General features: G+C 50.3%; 1 protein-coding gene across 2 annotated transcripts; it reads left to right on the forward strand.

Annotated features, from left to right (window-relative positions):
* Positions 1 to 23: 23 nt before the first annotated feature.
* Positions 24 to 18,630, forward strand: LOC147091930 (uncharacterized). Of its 2 annotated transcripts, none has more exons than XM_085976939.1 (3): positions 24 to 454; positions 4,214 to 4,425; positions 17,331 to 18,630. In XM_085976939.1, the coding sequence occupies exon 3, from the start codon at positions 17,438 to 17,440 to the stop codon at positions 18,389 to 18,391; it is 954 nt and encodes a 317-aa protein (XP_085833065.1). In that variant the 5' UTR covers positions 24 to 454; positions 4,214 to 4,425; positions 17,331 to 17,437; the 3' UTR covers positions 18,392 to 18,630. The 2 variants fall into 2 exon arrangements, with proteins under 2 accessions (XP_085833065.1, XP_085833064.1); XM_085976938.1 differs by having other exon boundaries at positions 24 to 293.
* Positions 18,631 to 21,532: the final 2,902 nt, after the last annotated feature.

Genomic DNA, 21,532 nt, shown 5'->3' on the forward strand with positions numbered 1-21,532 from the left:
CGGTTGGGGGGGAACCAACGCGGGACGTATTCCGATTGGTCCGCACCCTGGTGTACGTCGTTGCCCCACGTGCCCGGGCTGGACAAAGGCGGCGTTCTGATTGGCCGACGCGGGGCGGGAAAACCCAAATCCAAACGGCGCTGTAAACAGCTCGAGCGGGGAAACGGGCAGCCGCCCGGCGGCCGATCACTGGAGCCCCGGTCCCCGGTCACCTCAGCTCACCTTGTGGTTCGGTCACCGCCATCGACCCGGACACCACCGACTCGTGCGTCAGCGTCTTCCAGCCCGGCAAGGTGGAGATCATCGCCAGCGACCAGGGCAACCGCACCGCGCCCAGCTCCGGGGCCGTCACCGGCAGCGAGCGCCTGATCGGCCACCCCGCCAAAAACCAGGTGGCATCAACACCGTCTTCAACACCAAGAGGCTGATCGGCCGCAAGTTCAACCACCCGCTGGTGCAGACCGACATCGAGCACTGGCCTTTCACAGGGGGGAAGGGAGGGGCCGCCCGCCGGGTGGGCACAAAATGGCCGCCGCCCGCCCGCCGGGTGGGCACAAAATGGCCGCCGCCCGCCGGGTGGGCACAAAATGGCCGCCGCCCGCCGGGTGGGCACAAAATGGCCGCCGCCCATGGCCTCAGTCAGCAGTTGGCAACAACAACTTGCATTTATGCAGCGCCTTCAATGTAGTAAAACGCCGCAAGGCGTTTCACAGGAGCCTAATCAAACACAATTTCACACCGAGCCACATAAGGAGAACATAAGGAATAGGAGCAGGAGTAGGCCAGTTGATATTAGGGGAGGTGACCAAAAGCTTGGTCAAAGGGGTAGGTTTTAAGGAGCATCTTCGAGGAGGAGAGGTTTAGGGAGGGAATTCCAGAGCTTAGGGCCTAGGCAGCTGAAGGTGCCGTCAACGCATCCCGTGAAATTCAGTGGGAGGTTAGCGGCGGCAGTAACCATTACTGCCCTGCACCGCCGGCGATGACGTCATCGCCGTGCGCAGCGCCCCGCTCGCGCCTTGCCCGCGATCTTCGGTAGCACCCCCTAACTTACCGCTGGATGCTATGTCCGACAGGGTCAGGGGGGCCTACCCACGGCCGGGGTGGTGCTATTTAAAGGCGAGGTGCCAGGTGGCCATTTTTGTTGCTGACCGCCTCCGCTGCGGTCCCCGGCCTCCTGACCTGCCCCCCCCCCCACCCGCGGAGTGCCAGCTGCGCTCCATGAGCCCAGCACTTCTCTTGAGTGCTGGGCTCTTTTGCCGGCACTCTGATTCCCGGTGGCCCAGCTGTGCCCCGGGTCGCGCTGCGCAAGGCATGTCCCCTTTAAGAAGGGGAGGAAGGCCTGAAATATCGCGGCGTGATGTGCCGCAGTACATGGCGCTGCGGCACGTAGCGCCGCGATATTCCCTCACAGCACCCCAAAAGGGAGGCGGGGCGCTTCCAGTAGCACCCCACTTCCCTCTTGGGGTGCTACCACTCAATTTTGGCCAAAGGGGGTGTGACTCAATTTCTCCCCCAAAGACTCTGCAAAGGGATATAGACAGGTTAAGTGAGTGGGCAATAAGGTGGCAGATGGAGTATAATGTAGGGAAATGTGAGGTTACTCACTTTGGTAGGAAGAATACAAAAACAGAATATTTTTTAAATGGTGAGAAACTTTCAAATGTTGGTGTTCAGAGAGATTTGGGTGTCCTCGTGCAAGAAACACAGAAAGCTAGCGTGCAGGTACAGCAAGCAATAAGGAAGGCAAATGGCATGTTGGCCTTTATTGCAAGGGGGTTGGAGTATAAGAGTAAGGAAGTCTTGCTCCAATTGTACAGGGCCTTGGTCAGACCACACCTGGAGTACTGGGCACAGTTTTGGTCTCCTTATCTAAGGAAGGATATACTTGCCTTGGAGACGGTGCAACGAAGGTTCACTAGTTTGATTCCTGGGATGAGGGGGCTGTCCTATGATGAGAGATTGTGTAGATTGGGCCGATACTCTCTGGAGTTTAGAAGAATGAGAGGTGATCTCATTGAAACAGACAAGATTCTGAAGGGGATTGACAGGGTAGATGCTGAGAGGTTGTTTCCCCAGGCTGGAGTGTCTAGAACTAGGGGTCACAGTCTCAGGATAAGGGGTCGGCCATTTAAGACCGAGATGAGGAGGAATTTCTTCACTCAGAGGGTTGTGAATCTTTGTAATTCTCTGCCCCAGAGGGCTGTGAATGCTGAGTCTTTGAGTATATTCAAGGCTGAGATCGATAGATTGTTGGACTCTGGGGGAATCGAGGGATATGGAGATCGGGCGGGAAAGTGGAGTTGAGATCGATGATCAGCCATGATCTTATTGAATGGCGGAGCAGGCTCGAGGGGCCGTATGGCCGACTCCTGCTCTTATTTCTTATGTTCTTATGTTACCTCTAGATTTGACGATTTCAACACACTCCTGGCTGGCCTCCCATGTTCTAACCTATGTAAACTTGAGGTCATCCAAAACTCTGCTGCCTGTGTCCTAACTGGCACCAAGTCCCATTCACCCATCACCCCTGTGCTCACTGACCTACGTTGGCTCCTGGTTAAGCAACGCCTCGATTTCAAAATTCTCATCCTTGGTTTTAAATCCCCCCCCCCCCCCCCCCCCCCAACCATGGCTTCACCCCTCCCTAGCTCTGTAATCTCCTCCAGCCCCACAACCATCCGAGATATCTGTGCTCTTTCAATTCTGGCCTGTTGTGCATCCCTGATTTTAATCGCTCCACCATTGGTGGCCGTGCCTTCTGTTGCCTCGGCCTTAAGCTCTGGAATTCCCTCCCTAAACCTCTCCGCCTCTCTTTCCTGCTTAAAGACGCTCCTTAATGCCGATTTCTCTGACCAAGCTTTTCGTGATTTGCCAAATATCTCCTGATGTGTCTCGGGGTCAGGTTGTGTTTGCTAACACTCCTGTGAAGCCCCTTGGAACATTTGACTCAGTTTCAGGCGCGAGATAAATTGTGATTTTTAGTTTTATTAATTGTCATTCAAGTTTCACCCCCTCGATTGTAAAGGGCAGGCAGGCACTGGGATACAGTTCCATAGTCACTGGTTGCAGTGATTGTTGGCCACCTATTCAACTTTGGGGGGCATCACAGACAAAATCAAGCCCCCTTTGCAGACTCGGCCTTTGCTGCTGGGGGTGACTGGACAGTGATCAGTAGCAGGAGCCCAGGGCACTGAAAGAAAGAAGGAAAGAAAGACTTGCATTTCTATAGCGCCTTTCATGACTACTGGACGTCTCCAAGCACTTTACAGCCAATGAAGTACTTTCAGAGTGTCATAATGTGGGAAACGCGGCAGCCAATTTGCGCACAGCAAACTCCCACAAACAGCAATGTGATAATCTGTTTTTATGTTGGTTGAGGGATAAATATTAGCCAGGACACCGGGGAGAACTCCCCTGCTCTTCTTCGAAATAGTGCCATGGGATCTTTTACATCCACCTGAGAGGGCAGACGGGGCCTCGGTTTAACGTCTCAACTGAAAGACGGCACCTCCGACAGTGCAGCACTCCCTCAGCACTGCACTGGCGTGTCAGCCTAGCTTTATGTGCTCGAGTCCCTGGAGTGAGACTTTGAACCCACAACCTTCTGACTCAGAGGTGAGGGAGCTGCCCACTGAGCCACAATGGACACTGAGGCTAACTGCAGTCTCCCCAACTGCATCCCAGGCCAGGATCATCTGAGCACCCCCACTGTGTGCAGCTGGAATGTGCAACCTATCCTGGTCTGCACTGGGGAGCGGGGGAAAGGGAGGTCAAGGGTCAGCACAAATGTTCGTCAACCTTGCCCCCCCCCCCCCAGCCTCCCGCACTCAGAAGAACCAAGTGGCGATGCACTGCAGCAACTCGCCAAGGCTTCTTCAGCAGCACCTCCCAAACCCGCGACCTCTTCCACCCAGAAGGACAAGGGTAGCAGGCGCATGGGAACACCACCGCCTCCAAGTTCCCCTCCAAGTCACACACCATCCTGACTTAGAAGTATATTGCTGATCCTTCATCGTCGCTGGGTCAAAATCCTGGAACGCCCTCCCGAACAGCACGGTGAGAGTACCTTCACCACACGGACTGGAGCAGTTCAAGGACGCGGCTCAGCACCACCTTCTCGAGGGCAATTAGGGATGGGCAATAAATGCTGGCCTTGCCAGCGACACCCACATCTGAGAAACGAATTTAAAAAAATCTCCTCTGTACCCTCTAGTGCAACCCTTGAGAGCGGACCTGCGAGGGAGCAGGAGCAGAGCCCGGCAGTTTAAAAGAGCGAAGCCCAAGAGGCCCGAGAGCGTGAGCAGAGCCCGGCAGTTTAAAAGAGTGAGGCCCGAGAGCGTGAGCAGAGCCCGGCAGTTTAAAACCAATCCAACAGCAGAGGAGAGAAGTAAAAATTAACCGAAGCGTGACGTCACCAGAAAGCAGGTACGTGATTGGTTGGTGAGTATTTCTTTCTCCTTTTTTACAAGCTTAAATTCTGTGTTTTATAGTTTCTAGGGTCTTTGTGGTGCAGCGGGGATAGTAGGTAAACAAGCGCCATTGAGTATACAATGTAATTGGTGGTTTTGATTTAATTTAAATTAATTGAAGGGTAAGTCATGTCAGGACAGCCCAGCCCCGTAGTTTGCTCCTCCTGCACTATGTGGGAAATCAGGGACACTTTGTCCCTGACGACCATGTGTGCGGGAAGTGTATCCAGCTGCAGCTACTGGCAGACCGCATTGCGGCGCTGGAGCTGCGAGTGGATACATACTGGAGCATTCGCGAAGCTGAGGACGTCGTGGATAGCACGTTTAACCAGTTGATCACACCGCAGGTGAAGGTTGCACAGGCAGAAAGGGAATGGGTGACCACCAGGCAGAGTAGTAGGCGCAGGCAGGTACTGCAGGAGTCCCCTGGGGTCATCCCCCTCTCAAACAGATATACCACTTTGGATACTGTTGGGGGGGATGGCTTACCAGAGGAAAGCAGCAGCAGCCAACTTCCTGGCACCAGGGGTGGTTCTGCTGCACAGGACGGGAGGAAAAAGAGGGGTAGAGCTTTAGTAATAGGGGATTCTATTGTAAGGGGAATAGATAGGCATATCTGCGGCTGCAAACGAGACTCCAGGATGGTGTGTTGCCTCCCTGGTGCAAGGGTCAAGGATGTCTCGGAGCGGCTGCAGAGCATTCTGGAGGAGGAGGGTGAGCAGCCAGTTGTCGTGGTGCATATAGGTACCAACGATATAGGTGATAAACGGGATGAGGTCCTAAAAGCTGAATATAGGGAGTTAGGAGGTAAATTAAAAAATAGGACCTCAAAGGTAGTAATCTCAGGATTGCTACCAGTGCCACGTGCTAGTCAGAGTAGCAATAGAAGGATATTTCATATGAATACGTGGCTAGAGGAATGGTGCAAGGGGGAGGGATTCAAATTCCTGGGACATTGGAACCGGTTCTGGGGGACGGGTGACCAGTACAAACCGGACGGTCTGCACCTGACAGGACCGGGACCAATGTCCTTGTGGGAGTGTTTGCTAGTGCTGTTGGGGAGGATTTAAACTAAAATGGCAGGGGTTTGGGAACCTGAGCAGGGAGACAGAGGAAAGGGAAACAAGGATAGAAGCAAAAGACAAGAAGGAGAAAAACAAAGTGGGCAGACAGAGAAATCAAGTGTTTAAACCAAACATGGCCGCAGTAAATAATTCTAAAAGGTCAAAGAGCATTAAAAAAACAAGCCTGAAGGTTTTGTGTCTTAATGGGAGGAGCATTCGAAATAAGGTGGATGAATTAGCTGCGGAAATAGAGGTAAATGAATACGATATGATTGAGATTACGGAAACATGGCTCCAGGGTGACCAGGGCTGGGAACTCAACATCCAGGGGTATTCAATATTCAGGAAAGATAGGCAAAAAGGAAAAGGAGGTGGGGTAGCATTGCTGGTTAAAGAGGGGATTAACACATTTGTAAGGAAGGATATTAGCTCTGATGATGTGGAATCTGTATGGGTAGAAATGAGAAATGCCATGGGGCAGAAAATGTTAGTGGGAGTGGTGTACAGACCCCCAAACAGTAATGCGGAGGTCAGGGATGGCATTAAACGGGAAATTAGAGACGCGTGCAATAAGGGCACTGCAGTTATTATGGGTGACGTTAATCTACATATAGATTGGGCTAACCAAATTAGTAACAATACTGTGGAGGAGGAATTCCTGGAGTGAATACTGGATGGTTTCCTGGACCAATATGTCGAGGAGCCAACTCGGGATCAGGCCATTTTAGACTGGGTATTATTTAATGAGAAAGGATTAATTAGCAATCTTGCTGTGCAAGGCTCCTTGGGTCGGAGCGATCATAATATGATAGAATTCTTCATTAAGATGGAGAGTGATATAGTTGACTCAGAGACTAGGGTCCTGAATTTAAATAAAGGAGACTACGATGGTATGAGGCGCGAGTTGGGTAGGATTGATTGGGGAATGTCACTCAAAGGGTTGACGGTGGATAGGCAATGGCAAACATTCAAAGATCGCATGGATGAACGACAGAATTTGTTCATCCCAGTTTGGCATAAAAATAAAACAAAAAAGGTGACTCAACCATGGCTAATGAGGGAAATTAGGGATAGCATAAGATCCAACGAAAGGACATATAAATTGGCCAGAAAAAGTAGTAAACCTGAGGATTGGGAGCAGTTTAGGATTCAACAAAGGAGGACAAAGGGATTAATTAAGAGAGGGGAAATAGAGTATGAGAGTAAGCTTGCAGGGAACATAAAAGCTGACTGTAAAAGCTTTTATAGATATGTGAAGAGAAAAAGATTGGTGAAGTCAAGCGTAGGTCCCTTGCAGTCAGAATCAGGGGAATTTATAATGGGGAACAAAGAAATGGCGGACCAATTAAATACATATTTTGATTCTGTCTTCACAAAGGAGGACACAAATAACCTCCCAGAGATGTCGGGGGACATAGGGTCTGATGAGAGGGAGGAACTGAAAGAAATCAGTATTGGTAGGGAAATGGTGTTGGGGAAATTGATGGGATTAAAGGCCGATAAATCCCCAGGGCCTGATAATCTACATCCGAGGGTACTTAAGGAAGTGGCCCTAATGATGGTAGATGCATTACTGGTCATCTTCCAGAATTCGCTAGACTCTGGAACAGTACCCATGGATTGGAGGGTAGCTAATGTTACCCCACTATTCAAAAAAGGTGGTAGAGAAAAAATGGGGAATTAGACACCGGTGAGCCTGACATCGGTAGTGGGGAAAATGCTAGAGTCCATTATAAAGGATGTAATAGCAGAACACTTGGAAAACAGTGACAGGATCGGACAAAGTCAACATGGATTTACGAAAAGTTAATTCTGCTTGACTAATCTACTGGAATTTTTTGAGGATGTAACTGGTAAACTAGATAAGGGAGAACCAGTGGATGTGGTCTATTTGGACTTTCAGAAAGCTTTTGATAAGGTCCTGCATGAGAGACTAGCGTGCAAAGTTAAGGCACATGGGATTGGGGGCAAGGTATTGACTTGGATAGAGAACCGGTTGGCAGACAGAAAGCAAAGAGTCGGAATAAACGGGTCATTCTCCGAGTGGCAGGCAGTGACTAGTGGGGTACCACAGGGATCTGTCCAAGGACCCCAGCTATTGACTATATATTAATGATCTAGACGAGGGAATTGGATGTAATATCTCAAAATTTGCAGATGACACAAAGCTGGGTGGGAGAGTGTGCTGTGAGGAGGATGCCCTGAAAATCCAGTATGATCTGGACAGGTTGGGTGATTGGGCGGAAGCATGGCAGATGCAATATAATGTGGATAAATGCGAGGTTATCCACTTTGGTGGTAAAAACAGGAAGGCAGATTATTACCTGAATGGCAATAGATTGGGAGAAGGGGAAGTGCAACGAGACCTGGGTGTCCTTGTGCACCAGTCGCTGAAGGTAAGCATGCAGGTGCAGCAGGCGGTGAAGAAGGCAAATGGTATGTTGGCCTTCATAGCGAGAGGATTTGAGTACAGGAACAAGGATGTCTTGCTGCAGTTGTACAGGGCCTTGGTGAGACCACACCTTGAGCATTGTGTGCAGTTTTGGTCGCCTTATCTGAGGAAGGATGTTCTTGCCATGGAGGGAGTGCAGCGAAGATTCACCAGGCTGATACCTGGGATGGCAGGAATGACGTATGAGGAGAGATTGGGTCGATTGGGCTTATACTCGCTGGAGTTTAGAAGATTGAGAGGGGATCTCATTGAAACTTATAAAATTCTAACAGGACTAGACAGACTAGATGCAGGAAGGATGTTCCTGATGGTCGGGGAGTCCAGAACCAGGGGTCACAGTCTAAGGATAAGGGGTAGGCCATTTAGGACAGAGATGGGGAGGAATTTCTTCACCCAGAGAGTGGTGAACCTGTGGAATTCTCTACCACAGAGGGCGGTGGAGGCCAGTTCATTAAATATATTCAAGAAGGAGTTGGATATATTTCTTCAGGCTAAAGGGATCAAGGGATATGGAGAGAAGGCAGGGACAGAGTACTGAATTTGGATGATCAGCGATGATCTCATTGAATGGCGGAGCAGGCTCGAGGGGCCGAATGGGCCGACTCCTGCTCCTCTCTTCTATGTTTCTATGGCCTACATCCTAGGGTTCTAAGAGGTCGCTGAAGAGATAGTGGATGCATTGGTTTTGATCTTTGAAAGTTTCCGAGATTCTCGAGATTCTAGAACGGTCCCAGCGGATTGGAAGGTCGCAAATGTAACACCGCTATTTAAGAAAGGAGGGAGAGAAAAAACAGGGAACGACAGGCCAGTTAGCCTGACATCAGTCGTTGGGAAAATGCTGGAATCCATTGTTACGGAAGTTGTATCAGGGCACTTAGAAAATCATAACATGGTTAGGCTGAGTCAACATGGTTTTATGAAAGGGAAATGGTGTTTGACAAATTTATTAGAGTTATTTGAGGATGTAACTAGCAGGGTATATAAAGGGGAACCAGTGGATGTATATTTGGATTTCCAAAAGGCATTCGACAAGGTGCCACATAAAATATTATTACACAAGATTAGGGCTCACGGGGTTGGGGGTAATATAGTAGCATGGATAGAGGATTGGTTAACAGGCAGAAAACAGAGAGTAGGGATAAACCGACCTTTTTCAGGTTGGCAGGCTGTAACTAGTGGGGTGCCGCAAGGATCAGTGTTGGGGCCTCAGCTATTTACAATCTATATTAATGACCTAGATGAAGGGACCGAGTGTAATGTATCCAAGTTTGCTGATGATACAAAGCTAGGTGGGACAGTAAGCTGTGAGGAGAACACAAAGACTCTGCAAAGGGATATAGATAGACTCAGTGAGTGGGCAGTAAGGTGGCAGATGGAGTGTAATGTGGGGAAATGTGAGGTTATTCACTTTGGTAGGAAGAATAGAAAAACAGAATCTTTTTTAAATGGTGAGAAACTTTCAAATGTTGGTGTTCAGAAAGATTTGGGTGTCCTCGTGCAAGAAACACAGAAAGCTAGCGTGCAGGTACAGCAAGCAATAAGGAAGGCAAGTGGCATGTTGGCCTTTATTGCAAGGGGGTTGGAGTATAAGAGTAAGGAAGTCTTGCTCCAATTGTACAGGGCCTTGGTCAGACCACACCTGGAGTACTGGGCACAGTTTTGGTCTCCTTATCTAAGGAAGGATATACTTGCCTTGGAGGCGGTGCAACGAAGGTTCACTAGATTGATTCCTGGGATGAGGGGGCTGTCCGATGAGGAGAGATTGTGTAGAATGGGCCGATACTCTCTGGAGTTTAGAAGAATGAAAGGTGATCTCATTGAAACATACAAGATTCTGAAGGGGATTGACAGGGTAGATGCTGAGAGGTTGTTTCCCCTGGCTGGAGTGTCTAGAACTAGGGGGCACAGTCTCAGGATAAGGGGTCGGCCATTTAAGACTGAGATGAGGAGGAATTTCTTCACTCAGAGGGTTGTGAATCTTTGTAATTCTCTGCCCCAGAGGGCTGTGAATGCTGAGTCTTTGAGTATATTCAAGGCTGAGATCGATAGATTGTTGGACTCTAGGGGAATCATGGGATATGGAGATCGATGATCAGCCATGATCTTATTGAATGGTGGAGCAGGCTCGAGGGGCCGAATGGCCCACTCCTGCTAATTGGCTAAGGGAGAGGAGGCAGTGAGCAGTGCTGAGGGATGTTTTTCTGACTGGAGGGAAGTATGCAGTGGGTTCCCCCAGGGGTCGGGATTAGGACCATTGCTTTTCTTGTTATATATAACTGACCTGGACTTGGGTATAGGTGTACAATTTCAAAGTTTGCAGATGATACAAAACTCGGCAACGTAGTAAATAGTGAGCATAGTAGTAGCAGACTTCAGGAGGACAGAGACAGACTGTGAAATGAGCAGACACAAGGCAGATGAAATTAAATGAGGATAAGTGTGAAGTGATGCACTTTGGGAGAAACAACAGGGAGAGGCCGGATAATCTAAATGGGACTATTTTGAGGGGGTGCAAGAGCAGAGGGACCTGGGGGTCCATATTCACAAATCTTTGAAAGTGCCACGGCAAGTTGGTGAGGTTTCAGAAAACGTATGGGATACTTGGCTTTGTAAATAGGGCCATTGAATACAAAAACAAGGAAGTTACACTAAACATTTACAAATCACTAGTTAGGAACATAGGACATGAGGAGGCCATTCAGCCCCTCGAGACTGTTCCGCCATTCATTGAGATTATGGCTGATCTGCGATCTAACTCCATACACCCGCCTTTGGCCCATATCTCTTAATACCTTTGGGTAACAAAAGCCTATCAATCTCAGATTGAAAATTAACAATTGATCTCGCATCAATTGCCGTTTGCAGAAGAGAGTTCCAAACTTCTACCACCCTTTGTGTGTAGAAGTGTTTCCTAATTTCACTCCTGAAAGGTCTGGTTCTAATTTTTAGACTGCCCCCAGTCCTAGAATCCCCAACCAGCAGAAATAGTTTCTCTCTATCTACCCTATCTGTTCCCCTTAATATCCTGAAAACTTTGATCAGATCACACCTTAACCGTCTAAATTCCAGGGAATACAACCCTAATTTGTATAATCTTTCCTCATAACTTAACCCTTGAAGTCCGGGTATCATTCTGGTAAACCTACGCTGCACTCCCTCCAAGGCCAATATATCCTTCCTAAGGTGGGGTGCCCAGAAATGCTCACAGTGCTCCAGGTGTGGTCTAACCAGGGTGTTGTACAGCTGCAGGGTTTTGGCCTCAGCTGGAGTCTTGTGTACAGTTCTGGGCACCACACTTTAGGAAGGATGTCAAGGCCTTGGAGAGGGTGCAGAGGAGGTTGACCAGGATGGTACCAGGGATGAGGGACTTCAGTTATGTGGAGAGATTGGAGAAGCTGGGATTGTTCCCCTGTGGTAAACCACTGTAGTTCACTGTGTTCACTGTTGTTGTTGTTGTTGTTGTCGTTCACTCTTGTTTCACTGTTGTGCCCGACTATGCCTCAGCTGACTCCGCCCCTGGGCTACCGAGTATAAGAGCGGCCGCATGGCAGCTCCTGGCATTCGGTCGTCCACTAGAGGCATAGTCCTGATCTGTCTGAAGTGCAATTCAGTAGTTAATAAAAGCCTGTTGTTCTGAACTCTGCCTAGCCTTTTATTAGAATTGATAGCGCATCATCCCCTTAGAGCAGAGAAGGTTAAGAGGAGACCTAATAGAGGGGTTCAAAATGATGAGGGGTTTTGATCGAGCAAGTACTGAGAAACTGTTCACTCTGGCAAGTGGGTCGGTAACCAAAAGTCACAGCTTTAAAATAGTTGCTAAAAGAACTAGAGGGGAATGAGGAGAATTGTTTTCACACAGAGGGTTGTTAAGATCTGGAACGCAGCATCTGAAAGGATGCTGGAATCAGGTTCCACAGGAACTTTCAAACAGTAATTGGACATGTCCTTGAAGAGGACGAGTTTGCAGAGTTCTGGGGATAAAGCTGGGGTGTGGGACTAAATTGGACAGCTCTTTCAAAGAGCCGGCACAGACTCGATGGGCCGAATCACCTCCTCCTGTGCTGTTAGATTCGATGATCAGTGTGAATACGCTGGTGTCCCTTAAGGCTCTTTGAGATTTTAAAGCTCTTCCCACAGTCAGAACATTTAAAGGGTCTCTCGTCAGTGTGACCTCGCTGGTGTATCAGCAGGTGGGATGACTGAGTGAATCACTTCCCACACATGGAGCAGGTGAACGGCCTCTCACCAGTGTATAGGAGCCGGTGTCTCTTCAGCTCCCTGGAGCTTTTAAAGCTTTTCCTACAGCCAGAACATTTAAAGGGGTTCTCTCCAGTGTGAACTCGCTGATGGGCCAGCAGGTTGGAGGACCGAGCGAATCCCTTCCCACACACGGATCAGGTGAATGGCCTCTCCCCAGTGTGTAGGTGTTGGTGCCTCTTCAGCTCCGCAGGGCTTTTAAAGCTCTTCCCACCGTCAGAACATTTAAAGAGGCTCTCGTTAGTATGAACAAGCTGGTGTGTCTGCAGTGTGAACAGACTGCAAGAATCCCTTCGCACACACGGAGCAGGTGAATGGCCTTTCCACAGTGTGGAGGCACTGGTGTCCCTTCAGTCCCCGGGGCTTTTAAAGCTCTTCCCACAGTCAGAACATGTAAACGGCCTCTCATCAGTGTGAACAAGCTGGTGTCCCTTCAGATCCCCGGGGCTTTTAAAGCTCTTCCCACAGTCAGGACATTGAAATGGTCTCTCCCCAGTGTGAACTCGCTGGTGTGTTTGCAGGTGGGATGAACAAACAAATCCGTTTCCACACACGGAGCAGGTGAATGGAGTGTCCCTGGTGTGACTGCGCCATTGAACTTCCAATGCAGACGGGGAACTGACTCCCTTCCCACCGTCCCCACCTAAACCCGGTTTCTCCCCAGTGTGACGGTGCACGTGTCTCACCAGGTCAGGCGATCGGCTGAATCCGTGTCTACACACTGAACACGTGTGCAGTTTCTCATCGCTGCTTTCTCCTTCCATGTGCAAAGGCCGATGATATTCAGGTCCTGATGAATCGAGCGACTCTCAGATTTTGACGTGATGTTTGGTCTGAGCTTTCCACCTGTAACTGCTCCACTTCTATAACCGTGTAAATCGAGTTCAGAAAAGGATCAGAGGCAAACTGTTGTTTAATTTTCCGCTTTCCGAACCTAGGGGCAGTGAAGCTGATTTTCAGGCCCCAGCTGCTGCACAGGTTGGTTGAAAGGATCAGCAGTAATGGCGGCTGTAATACCCACAAGCCCCCAGCGCTGCAGAAAGCCCTCTGTTGACTGAGTCCCGCGCCTGTGCTCATGGCCCCCGCGCTCTCCCTCCTGCTCTACAATCGCCCGTCCCGATCAGTCCGCAATGCGCATGCTCAGCGCACAAAACCCCGCGGTTGGAACATCGGGCGCGCATGCGGAGCCGCAACATCTGGTACACGTGCGCGGCTCAGGTGGGGGCAAGTCGGTGTTTTGCCTCAGCCACCAGGGAGGTGCGCATGCGCAGGTCGACCCAACATTCTTCCTGTCAGCAATCACTCCCTCGTTTCTTTAATATAAACAGAAAATGCTGGAAATACTCAGCAGGTCAGGCAGCATCTGTGGAGACAGAAACAGATTTAACGTTTCAGGTTGATGACCCTTCATCAGAACTGCTTGTTCTTTAGTGTCAGCCAGTGGCTCAGTTGGTAGCACTCTCGCCTCTGAGTCAGAAAGTTGTGGGTTCAAGTCCCACTCCAGAGACTTGAGCACAAAAATCTAGGCTGACACTCCAGTGCAGTACTGAGGGAGTGCGGCACTGTCGGAGGTGCTGTTTTTTGGAGGAGACGTTAAACCGAGGCCCGGTCTGCTCTCTCAGGTGGACGTCAACGATCCTATGGCACTATTTGAATAAGAGCAGGGGAGTTACACCTGGTGTCCTAGCCAATGTGTTTATCCCTCAATCAACATAACAAAAAACATAGATTATCTGGTCATTATCAGATTGCTGTTTGTGGGAGCTTGCTGTGCGCTAATTGGCTGCTGCGTTTCCTACATTACAACAGTGACTACACTTCAAAAGTACTTCATTGGCTGTAAAGCGCTTTGGGATGTCCGGTGGTGGTGAAAGGCGCTATAGAAATGCAAGTCTTTCTTCCTTCACTGGTCTCACCAGCGACCTCTTCTGGCTATTGGTTGATTGACAGCCGAGAGTCCGCGCATGCGCACAGGGAACGGCGGTTTGGACCGAGTCTGGCACAGCGACCCCTCCCGGTCACCAAGGGTAATAACCGCGCATGCCCAGAGGCCACCAACCCCCCTCCCCCATTCAGAGCTGCGCCTGCGCACTCGGATCCTGTCGGACGGAGTCGGCGCGGGCCATTCCGGGGAAAGGCCTTGGTGTCGGTTCCAGAGTCTCGATCGGTGACGCAAAGTGAGTTTTCTCCGCTCCGATTGGGTGGAGAATTGCGCGGGGTGGGGTGGAGCGGGAGAGAATAAAGAGAAATAGAAAAACCTGAGTCCGTGAGGCCCCGGACCGAGTGGCGTCAGTTGGACGGAGCACGTGATCTCCTCGGGGACACATGACCCGGGCCCATGTACTGATTGATGGGAGCTTCCGACCAATAGGGAGCGGGCGGGGCTGGAGGAGCGAGCCGGCGGCGGGTCCTCCAACCAATCGGGGAGCCCGAGGGGCGGGACTGGCGCCGGCTGATTGTCTGATCCGCAGGGCAGCGAGTTTCTCCAGTCCCTTGTTCAGGGCCCGGGGCCAGGGGAGGCTGTGGGCCTTTATTCCCCTCATTGGACACAAGGCTCTTTGGCTCACAACACACTGGCTCAGGTTTTAATAGAGACTTTTTAAATTCATCAATAAAAGCAGATAAACCCCGTGCTTCTGTGGAACAAACTTTCTAATATTTTATAGAATCATAGAATGGTTACAGCACAGAAGGAGGCCATTCAGCCTGTCGAGTCCGTGCCAGCTCTCTGCAAGACCACTTCAGCTAGTCCCACTCCCCGCCCTTTCCCCGTAACCCTGCAAATTTCTTTACTTCAGGCACTTAATCCAATTCCCTTTTGAAAGCGGTGATTGAATCTGCCTCCACCACCCTCTCGGGCAGTGCATTCCAGATCCTAACCACTCGCTGCATAAAAAAGTTTTTCCTCATGTCGCCTTTGGTTCTTCTGCCAATCACCTTCAATCTGTGTCCTCTGGTTCTCGACCCTTCCGCCAATGGGAACAGTTTCTCTCTATCTACTCTGTATAGAACCCTCATCATTTTGAATACCTCTATCAAATCTCATCTCAACCTTCTCTACTCTAAGGAGAATAACCCCAGCTTCTCGAGTCCATCCACCTAACTGAAGTCCCTCATCCCTGGAACCATTCTTGTAAATCTTTTCTGCACCCTCTCTGAGGCCTTCACATCCTTCATAAAGTGCGGTGCCCAGAATTGGACACAATACTCCAGTTGAGGCCGAACCAGTGTTTTATAAATGTTCATCATAACCACCTTGCTTTTGGACTCTATGCCTCTATTTATTAAGCCCAGGATCCCGCATGCTTTCTTAACTGCTTTCTCAACCTGCCCTGCCTCCTTCAATGATTTGTGCACACATACCCCCAGGTCTCTCTTTCATGCACCCACTTAAGACTTATACCCTTTAGTTTATATTGCCTCTCCTCATTCTTCCTACCAAAATGTATCAGTTCGCACTTTTCTGCGTTAAATTTCATCTCCCATGTGTCCGCCCATTCCACCAGCCTGTCTATGTCCTCATGAAGTCTATCACTATCCTCCTCACTGTTCACTATACTTCCAAGTTTTGTGTCATCTGCATATTTTGAAACTGCCCTCTACACCCAAGTCCAAGTCATTAATATATATCAAGTAAAGCAATGATCCTAGTGCCGACCCCTGGGGAACACCACTGTATACCTTCCTCCAGTCCGAAAAACAACCGTTCACCACTACTCTCTGTTTCCTGTCACTTTGCCAATTCAGTAGCCATGCTGCCACTGTCCCTATTATTCCATGGGCATCAACTTTGCTGGCAAGCCTATTATGTGGCTCTTTGTCGAACGCCTTTTGGAAATCCATGTACACCACGTTAACCGCATTGCCCTCATCAACCCTCTCTGTTACCTCATCAAAAAACTCAATCAGAATCAGAGCAGCCGGGCCCAGCAGACGTGTGGCCAGGGCCCTGGCACCAGGAAACCCAGAGTGCAGCGCCTCCCCCATCCGAGCCGCCGCTTCCCGGTTTCTTCAACCGGTTCCACAAAGTCCGACTCGGGACAAAGGACAGGAGCCAGGCTCCCAGAATGGCCCGCAGCCCCGGGGAGCATGCGCACTCTCAGCGGGTAAATCAGCGCGTTGGATAGAGCGGTTTCTGGGGCGCGGTGAATTGTGGGCGCTGAGGCCGCCATTAGTCAGCCGCTGTCGGGAAGAGTTTTATTGCAGGCTGACGGAAGGTAGGTCCCTGGCCGCCTGTGTAGGTCTTTTTGTTGCTTCAGTTTGAGCTGGAGTGGAGATGGAGGAGAAGCTGCTGGGTTTAACCCCCAGTACTTCTGAGCCCAGGAGGACCCAACAATTTCCAATGTGAGACTGTCAAGGGAGGTGGATTCTGGGGGAGATTAGGTTGTTACACAGACACTGTCCCTACAATGTAAAAGAGTATTGTTTTAGGAAGAAGTATTTCTGTAGAGGCTTTTAACCCAGTTTACATCTACAGATTTGTTTTAATTCATTCTTGGGATGTGGGCGTCGCTCGCAAGACCAGAATATGTTGCCAATCCCCATTTTCCCGTTGAGAAGGTGATGGTGGGCCGCCTTCTTGAACCGCTGTAGTCCGTGTGGTGAAGGTACTCCCACAATGCTGTTGTGTAAGGAGTTCCAGGATTTTCACCCAGTGATGATGTAGCAACGGCGATATATGTCCAAGTCAGGATGGTGTGTGACTTGGAGAACTTGGAGGTGATGGTGCTCCCATGCACCTTCTGCCTTTGTCCTTCTAGGTGCTGGAGGTTGCGGGTTTTGGAGGTTCTGTCAAAGTTCTGGTCGAGTTGCAGATGTATAAAGTCCATCTCCTTCGCCCACTCCCACCTCTCTCTCTCTCTCTCTATCTCTCTCCTCCCATAGAGGCCAGAGGCCCAGACCAGGTGGCAGATTCCCTTCACCGAGGGACATTAGTGAACCAGTGGGATTTTATGACAATCCGGCAGCTTTCATGGTCGCTTTTTTCTAGTGCCGGCCCCACAAATGACCAGATTCATTGAGCTCAATTTCACAACCTGCCTCTTTAGTGGGTTCTCTCTCACGCTCCGTTTTAAATTCATTTTACAGGGTATTAGAAGGGGAGGATTTGCAGACGGGAAACTCAAACCAAACATCACGTCAAGATCTGACAGTCACTCGATTCATCAGGAACTGAATATCATCGGCCTTTGAATATGGAAGCAAAAAGCACCGTTCACACCGAGGAGAGGCCGTTCACCTGCTCTGAGTGTGGGAAGGGATTCACTCGCTCATCCCACCTGCTGATACACCAGCGAGTTCACACTGGGGAGCGTCCTTTTAAATGCTCGGACTGTGGGAAGTGCTTTAAAAGTTCCGGGGAACTGATACGCCATCAACGTGTTCACACTGACGAGAGACCGTTCAGGTGCTCGCACTGCGGGACTGGGTTTAGGCAGTCATCTGACCTCACTGTACATCAGCGCACTCACACTGGGGAGAGGCCGTTCACCTGCTCTGTGTGTGGGAAGGGATTCACTCGATCATTCACCCTGCTGACACACCAGCGAGTTCACACTGGGGAGAGACCTTTTAAATGCTCGGACTGTGGGAAGTGCTTTAAAAGTTCTGAGGAACTGATACGCCATCAACGTGTTCACACTGACGAGACACCGTTCAGGTGCTCGCACTGCGGGACTGGGTTTAGGCAGTCATCTGACCTCACTGTACACCAGCGCACTCACACTGGGGAGAGGCCGTTCACCTGTTCCGTGTGTGGGAAGGGATTCACTCGCTCATTCACCCTGCTGACACACCAGCGAGTTCACACTGGGGAGAGACCTTTTAAATGCTCGGACTGTGGGAAGTGCTTTAAAAGTTCCGGGGAACTGATATGCCATCAACGTGTTCACACTGGGGAGCGGCCGTTCACTTGCTCCGTGTGTGCGAAGGGATTCGCTCAGTCATCCACCCTGCTGAGACACCAGCGCACTCACACTGGGGAGAGGCCGTTCACCTGCTCTGTGTGTGGGAAGGGATTCACTCAGTCATCCAACCTCCTGACACACCAGCGCACTCACACTGGGGAGAGGCCGTTCACCTGTTCTGTGTGTGGGAAGGGATTCACTCAGTCATCCAACCTCCTGACACACCAGCGAGTTCACAAGTGACTGCAGGGGTTGGATTCTGTTGTTGCTGCTGTTAATCACATCCAGGACTGAACCATGTTCATTCTGACAGTTGGGGATTGTTTCTGCTGATGTTAATAACCCCTGTAACTGGGCTGGAGTTTAATATTCTGGATATATGTCAAATAAATCAACTTTGTTTTAAACACATTGTTGTAGATTTTTGTCCTTCCCTCCTGAATGTTTAGCATCACCTGGCTGGAGCTCAGAAAGGACAATCTGGGGGAGGATCGTACGGCGGGAACAGAACTCCAGCCTGGACGCAGTCCTTCAGGGCCACACTGAGAGGGGCAAACGGCACTTTGGTCTTTCTTCTCTCTCTTCACTGACAGTAAAGTTGCCGTGTGGGTTAATCTCGAGGCGTGTGAGAAACGTGTCCCAGCTATTCTCAGCCATGGTTCAGAGCTCCTAGGCACGGAACAGAAGGCTCCTTTAGGAATGTACCCCAGTGCTTTATTTTAATGGCCTTATTAACCTGTGTTGCTACTTTTAGTGATTTGTGTATCTGTATCCCTGGATCCCTCTGCTCCTCCAGCCCATTTAGACTCTTAGGGGGAAATTCGGTGGTGCCCCCTTTGGGTCGCTAACGTCACCGGGGCTAATTTTAGCCCCCCGAAAAAGTTAGCGCCCCTGCGCATTAAATTCAGTGGTAGCACCCCAAGCAGGAGGCGGGGTGCTACTGGAAGCGCTCCCCTCCCTCTTGGGGCGCTACCAGTGAATTTCACGGTGCTTCGTGTAACAGCGCCATGCCCGTCGGCACATAGCACTGCGTCATAGCAGACCTCCCGCCCTGATTAACGGGGAGGAGCCTAGCACTGCGCACACCGGGGCCCTGCTGGACCACCGGTGAGTGGGGTGACGGATCAAGAGGAGCGCCGGGCTGAGCGATCGCGGCTGACACCCCAAAGAAGAAAGGGGAAGGGGGCAGGTGCTGGCAGTCAGCCAAAATAAAAAGTTGCTGCCCGACACCTGCCCTTTAAGTGGCGCCGCCACGGCTGCAGGAACGACCCCTGACCCTGTCGGACATATCGTCCGGCGATAGGTCAGGGGTTGCAACCCAAGGTTGCAGCTGGGGTGATGTGCATGGCGATGACTTCATTGCCAGCGGTGCAGTGCCGCGGGGCGCTACCGTCTACCGCCGCCGCGGGGCGCTACCGTCTACCGCCACCGCTAACCTCCCGCTGAATATCACAGGAGGCACAAAGCAATCCAATTTCACCCCCTTGTCCAAGTAGTGTGTGGCCTCCTTATTCTTCCCACCAAAACACACCACCTCACACTGATCTACAGTGAAATTCATTAACACACCACCTCACACTGATCTGCAGTGAAATTCATTTGCCAATTACGCACCCATTCTGAAATTTATTAATACCTTCTTGCATTTTGTCTTCCTCAGTATTAACTCGACCTCCCAATTTGGTATCATCGACAAATTTTGAAATTGTTCTTCTGATTCCCGAGTCCAAATCGTTTCTGTAAATGGTGAACGACAGTGATCCCAGCACCGATCCCTGTGGAACACCACTTCCCAACTTTTGCCCGTCTGAGTAGCTGCTCCCAACCCCTACTCTCTGTTTTCTGTTTTGTGACCAGCTTGCTATCCATAAACTGTATGTAAGATCGACAAGATGACCCAGGTCAGGCCGTGTGGAGTGAAGGGCCAGGCAGCAGAATGGATGGAAAGCTGGCTACAAAACAGAAATCAGAGGATTGGAGTTAAGGGAAGTTTGCAGCGATCTTTCCATCCATTCTGCTGCCTGGCCCTTGACTCCACACGGCCTGACCGTGGTCATCTTGTAGACCGTACATACTGCAGACACAGTGCACCAGTGGTGGAGGGGGTGGATATTGAGTTCTGTGGCAGGAGCGCTGATGAAGTGGATTTCTCTGTCCGTGAGTTTTGAGGCATCGCTAGTTGCGTTTTTCACCTCTTTCCACCTTCAAAAAACAACCTTGTTGCCAGTTTATTAAAGCCATTAACAGCCGCTTGGGTGGGGCACAACAATAAATGAGGCCTTGTTTCCCTCACAATGACAGGCCTGAACCCGAGTTAGAAAACATTTAGTAATTAAACCAGACTGGGCGGGGCCTGAGGTGCGAGTTAGTAACGGAAAATTGGTGGCCAGCGTACTTCACACCAGGGCTGAGGACCCGGGGACTCGGGTTTCTGTGTCATTTATTGATTAATTTTGTTTATTGCCCAATCTCAATCAGACTGGCGGGTCATCTTGCTGTCTGGTGGAGGCAGGGGTCCCCAATGGAGGGCTCTCTATGCGGGAGTCCTTCCCAGCTCCATTGGGGATCTGGGGTGGAGACTGTTGCAGGGAGCTGTTGTGTGCAACAGATTTTAAGCTCCTTTCCGGACTCCAAGTCCAGATGTGTTTTTTGCGGCCTAGAGGAGTCCACGGGCCGTGTATATATTCAGTGTGAGAGGTTGCAGCCCCTGTGTAGTTACCTGAAGGGGCTGCTCCTCAACTCTTGGTTACACTTTAGCCCCACGCTCCTAATCTTTGGCCGCCCGGTGCGGAGGGTGGTGGGTAAGTGGGAGGATCTTCTCCTGGACCTGCTCTTGGGCCTGGCGAAAACAGCAATTTGTAGGTCCAGGATGGGCGGGGCCCATGGCGGGGGGTCACTCTGGCTGCCTGCCTCTCTCCCATGGTCTTGTCCCTGCCCGGGTGGCCCTGGAGAGGGAGCAGGCGGTGTCCACCGGTTCACTTGATACCTTCCTCGACTGGTGGACACAGAAGGTATGAAGAGGCGATAATCGATTCTCACAATCACATTGTGATTGAATTATTAATTGTGTGTGTGTCACAAATACATTTCTATTTTGATACAAAAGTTCTACTAGACATGTTAAACTACTAGTTATTTAATCAGGGCTGCAGCTGCTGAAAGGTTGACTGTACTGGGGTTTGTGGCTGAGCTGGCAGACGTGTTGTTCTGAAGTCTGATGTCTCACACCTGAAGAGTCTATGTCGTGTTGTAATGACCTTTTTCTGTTGCCTGGTGTCAGAAATAGAAATCAAAGGAAGATGATGCCCCACTCTGTTAATCAACTCTTTGACACATTTCCATTTCTTAATTTACAAAGATCACAACTCCATTAGTGAACAATGG

This window comes from Somniosus microcephalus, unplaced genomic scaffold, assembly GCF_052327205.1.
Source record: "Somniosus microcephalus isolate GS21.2 unplaced genomic scaffold, FLI_Smic_1.0 unresolved_chr3, whole genome shotgun sequence".
NCBI classification, from domain to species: Eukaryota; Metazoa; Chordata; class Chondrichthyes; order Squaliformes; family Somniosidae; genus Somniosus; species Somniosus microcephalus.

Bases quoted from the DNA above. Each gene is read 5' to 3' on its own strand.
- LOC147091930 (XM_085976939.1), top strand. From the start codon at position 17,438: ATGGAAGCAAAAAGCACCGTTCACACCGAGGAGAGGCCGTTCACCTGC.